This window comes from Gavialis gangeticus, unplaced genomic scaffold (assembly GCF_001723915.1).
Source record: "Gavialis gangeticus isolate Ggan-Ray unplaced genomic scaffold, GavGan_comp1, whole genome shotgun sequence".
NCBI lineage: Eukaryota > Metazoa > Chordata > Crocodylia > Gavialidae > Gavialis > Gavialis gangeticus.
This window is the reverse complement of record NW_017729022.1, coordinates 99,871,498-99,876,695: the sequence shown is the minus strand read 5'-3', so window position 1 is coordinate 99,876,695 and position 5,198 is coordinate 99,871,498. Positions and strand designations below refer to the sequence as shown.

At 44.7% G+C, this 5,198-nt stretch overlaps 1 protein-coding gene across 1 annotated transcript in view; it reads right to left on the bottom strand.

Moving 5' to 3' along the window:
- Positions 1-2,569: 2,569 nt before the first annotated feature.
- MED21 (mediator complex subunit 21) overlaps positions 2,570-5,198 on the bottom strand; it is a 6,545-nt gene continuing 3,916 nt past the window's right edge. The window contains exon 4 of the mRNA XM_019515711.1: positions 2,570-3,791. Within this exon, the coding sequence (XP_019371256.1) occupies positions 3,615-3,791 (177 nt within the window). The 3' untranslated portion in view covers positions 2,570-3,614. The remainder of the gene's footprint in view (positions 3,792-5,198) is intronic.

The window sequence follows — 5,198 nt, the reverse complement described above, 5'->3', positions numbered from 1 at the left end:
CACCTGCTTGTTTCCCACACCATGAGCTTTTGTGTAGAGGCATTTGAGGCCTCCGGTGGATGTGTGCACTGGCCCCCCAATCTCAGTATTGCCCTGGCCCCTGTTGCTTACCTGTGTATATGTTCTGCTTGGTCTAGGCTGGGCTGTACCTGTGAGCGCTGCTTGGTTTAGCAGTCCAAGGCTTCCTCCTCCCTCCTGTTCCCCTTCCCCCAACAAGCCTAGTTTAAAGCCCGCCGGAGATCCGCCAACCTAGAAGAGAACACACGCTTACCTTTAGGGGAAAGGTGGAGCCCATCCCGTCTGAGCATGTCTCTCGTCGATGTGTGGGTCATTGTTAAGGAAGCTGAAGCCAAAGCCCACCTCAAGACACCATTCCCAAAGCTGCTAGCTGGTCTCTGCGATGCACATCTCATGCAGTCTTCCACATCCGCTCACTGGTAGAGGAGAAGAGAATACCACTTGTGCATCTATCCCCTTGAGCACGCCCCCCAGAGCATGGTAGTCTGCCATCAGGTGATCAGGGCTTCTCTGGGCCGTACTCTTAGTACCCACATGGATTAAGGCCATGGGGTAGTAATTGGTGGGCTGGATCACTGCCTGAATCATCCCCATCATGTCCTGAATCTTTGCTCCGGGTAGGCAGTAGACCTTGCGTGTCAAGGGGTCCTGGCCACAGATGGGGCCCTCTGTACCTGTCGGGATGGAGTTGCCTATGATGATCACTTGACACTTTCTCCTCTAGGACTGCTTGGCTCCTTCAGCCTGCTTGGAGCGTGGAGAGTGCAGAGTTGCCTCCTCTCCCAGTGTTGCCAGGGCCTCGTACCTGTTCTCCAGCCAGACTGGAGGAACCGGTACTGCTGTGTTACGAGCAGCCCTGGTTCTGGAGGTGACCGTCTGCCACTCTGCAGTGGAGGGCACTTCCCGAGACGCTTCTTCCTTGGGTGTGTGACCCTGCAGGGAAAGGAAATAGCAGTCAATTTTGTCCTCCACCTCCCCAATTCCCCTCAGCCTGCTAACCTCCTCCTGGAGCTCCCTCACCTGTGCATCCAGGGCCCTAAGGCAGGCATCTGCAGGACAGGTGTGGGGGTCCCCAATCCCTGCCCCCCCCAGGCCTTGCTGGGCAACCCCCGCAGGCCAGGGGGTGGGGGAGGACACCAGCTCCCCCAGGGGCTCTCTCTGGCTGGAGGCCTCAGATAAGCCCCGGGTAGGCTGCTGGCAGTCCCGCCCCCTACGCTCCCCCGCTGGGGGGATCCGGTGCCTCCAGAGCCTGCTCCCTGAGAGTTAACTCCGGGGGTGCTCCCTAGCTTGGGGGGGCAGTCCCCCCTAGCCCTCCCCGTTTGCACGCTCCCTACCGGCTCAGCTAAGATGGATCCGGGGGGCTTCCCTCCGGATCCGGCTCAGTTGTATCCAGTCCCTCTGCCCACTTACCCTTAGCGGGATCAGCTGCTGCTGTCCCCACTGCTGCTGCGTCTGCCTCAGGTCTGGTAAGGGGTCACACGTGTGTGCAGGACACATATGCCTGAATCCCTCCTCTCCTTGCTGTTCCTGGCTCCCGAGTGCCGGGGGCTATTTCAAACCGTGACTGGTTTGCTGGGGGCTAAGTCAAACCATCTCTGGAAACAACAAACTCCCCCTATACCTGAAGGAGTGTGCTTGTGCCCAAAAGCTTGCAAAGAACAATTTTTCTAACTATTTAGTTAGTCTAATAAATCACATGTACCCAAAGAATCTTGTCTGCCTATGGTCTCTGGAGACAAATCCACAGTTTGAAACTGAAACTAAGCATCATAGATATGTTTAATGGGATCTTCTAGACCAGGGATGGGCAATTATTTCTGGTGGAGGGCCACTTACTGAGTTTTGGCAAGCTGTCACAGGCTGCATGAGTAGCCCCTGGTCACTATTTTGGGACTGGAAGTCCCACCCCCTTAACCTCTCTAGGGGAAAAACCCTAGTCTTCATTTCCTATGTTCATGGATATTTACAAAAGATTATACTGTAGGGATTTATCATGTTACACAACCCATCCCACCACAGCATGCTCTTTTGTATGCAAGCTAACAGACCATGCTTCTTTTTCTTCTTCTGTTATTATCCAGGAGTTTGCAGGTTTCATAATAGCAAGCGACATCCGATTAAATCTTACACTTCCATTTTAGTAGTACCTACAAGTAGAAAAGAGCTGTGTATTTGGTAAATTCTCTAAACAGATTGTTGCACACTTACATGCAAGTCATGTTCATGCTATGCTCCTGTTTGATGTTTGTAAAAACAAACATCAACTACATTTTATATGCGGCTTCTAACATGCTGTCATTGTCCTCTACACTAGCAGCGTAAGTTCCAAGTATACTGGGAAAGGCTTGCTTTATATATATATGCTATATATATGTAGTCAATTTTAATTAGACAACTGAACAAATAACTTATGCACCTGTAATTAGACACCAATCAGCTCAGGGAAAGATTGTACAGTGAACCTGTACCGGGGGGCAGTTTTCTTGCAACCTATATTTCCCTTCCCCCAAGGTCCTTCTCCCTTGAAATTATTTTTCACACAAGACAAAGATTCCACTGTCTTCATCACTGTGCACTAAAGATGCCAGTTTATTTATTGGGGAGAAACTGGTAAGAGCATCTTAGAGCCTTCTTCTCTCATTTACAGTCACACAAGTACAAGTTACAGCAATTGCTTACAAAAGCTATTAGTTTAAAAAATAAGTTATTTTCATTTCTTCAATTGCCAACTTCTGTCTCCTGTGGACATTTCTGCTTCTTTCCCCAACACTTCTGCTGTAATGAATGCCTCATTGTCTCTTTTACAATGACTATTTCTTTGCCATAACAACCAACCGTCAAAGTATCCGGAAGCAGACATGGAGCCAGTACCATACAATCTTTCTGCTGCCTGCAAGCAGCCATTAAGTATGTCAAAAACCATAACTAGCCCACAGACTCATCTGTGAATCAGAAGTGAAAGGAAATACTAAGATTAACTGTCCATTTTAAGCTTTAAACAGATGTCAAGAAAGCTTGTAGGCTGTAAGCTGGTAAGAAGAGATTCAAACAGTCAGTATCACGCAGTTTGAATGGCAATACATAGCATATATAGCCATGTAGTTATGTTGACCTCAGAATGTCTAGTGGTTTCCTCTCTGCCTCTGGCAAGTTCATAGTTCTGTGCTTAAGATTTGCATAACAATGGGGAAAACCTACAACAGATCTGAAGTCTGGGCTATGCACAGAGTATTACACCTTGCACAGCTCCTTTAAGGACTACATTTGCTTAATCTGATGAGCTGTTATCTTTATGAAGTCGGACATATCTATGCATAAAAAAGAAAAAAAGTTAGATTTAAAAGAAATTAACATATTGAATTAAGAGGAAGTATATTAATGCACAGTTCTAGAACAAGCAGCAATCCTAGTTTATAAACATTTCATGCCAGAATTGAGACTAGTACAAGATTTAAAAAAAGTTATATTTACTGTAATCAGAACACTTAAGTTCTCACAACAGTAAGGCTTGATATTACAGTACATATTTGATGCAGAACTCTTTAGACATAGGAGTTTTTTAGTCCAGTTTTGCAGCAACATGCTGCCCCCTGCTGCTATGAGTCTGAAACAGGTTGGCTAGGAGTACCACTTCTTGTCTTCAACTGTGATTGAGCAATATCAGCTAGAGCACTCTGGATTTTTTCCAATAGCATATCCCCACGATAGACAACCTCTTCCAGGCGGGCAGCTGCTTCATGGTTCTCCTCCTCTAATCGATACAGACTAGCAGCCTTTAAATAAGAGAAAAGTTAGGGAGTGACCTTGAACTTCACACAAGACAGATTTTGCTTCAAGAGACAAGACGTTCACACTTTTTAGTGTTGAGAGAAAGATCCTACTTTTTAACCTCTGCATCAGTCACTATCTAAAGGCCAGCTACATCTTCCATTACTACGTCTGCCACCTAATAAACAAATGCTCTCACTCCAAGGAGTTATGTCATCAAAAAAACCCAAACGTGCTTGCTTGTCTCATATAATCATTTTTAGGTACCCAAATTAGTTGCTCAATTATAGTTTAAACCAAAAGAAACAAACTAACAAGCCACAGACTTGGAACCCTGCTCCATAATAAGAGAAGATGAAGAAAGTATAAGCAGAGCAAGCTTAAAGCAAAAAAAACAAACAAACAGCATACAATCAGCAGAAGTGTCTCATTCAAACCAAAACTATTTTTATGTTATCCTGAACTTGATGAAGTTCCAGATGATTTTGAAACAAAATATTTTAATGTTTTCAAAAGCTAGAGGCCAATATTTTGCTGGAGAAAGGACATTTTTGGCCAAAAATGCTCAAATTTGTGCCACATCTACCCAGCAAACGGAACAGATCAAAACGGAGTTTTTGGTGAATAAGGTATTCAGGCCAAAGTTTTTGCCCAGCTCTAGGTAAAAGCAATTCAGATTCTTGTGGCAGATGCCCATTTCTACAGCTTTCTTTTTTAGAATTGTACTACCAATGCCCCTAACCAGGTGCATTAGATAGATGCATGTAAGGCTAATGAATAAAGACTGCTACAGATGCACCAGGGATTAGAATTCAGATTTCTGCTCAATTAACTGACATAAACATAAGTAAAAAGGTGGATATTTGTATTAAAAACACATAGCAATGAGCTAGATATCCGAGGAGAAAAAAAGTTAGAAGAGTTAGTAATCACGGAGAGAGGGTGGCAGCTCCTTCTACACAAAATAAATCTAAATTTATCCTTAAAGGAAGAGTCTATTCAAACAGAGACAGTATTAAAAGCCAGCTACTTCAAGCAATTTGACATGAATGTGGATTATATTAGCACCTTTTCAACATGAATAACCAGATTCAATACTGTTCTAGTGTGGCCAACTTTATCCTCCCCCAACACAATCCATTAAAAAGTAGAAAGTGACAATGCATGAGCAACAGTTTAATCAGTTTAAAAGGGTGGAAGTGAAGAATAAAAAAGTAAGGCCATTTATGTTACACAATCTGTCCAGGACTAAACACTTTTCTGCTTTTAAAGAGGCACCTTGGAACCCAATGACCACAGCACTGTCATTCTTAGCAAATATAGTTATCCCTAAAAAATGAGGCCCAGACACTGGTCTAATGCCAGCTGATGTAAGCCTGTTTACCCACTGGATCACAACACCCCCCCCCCCC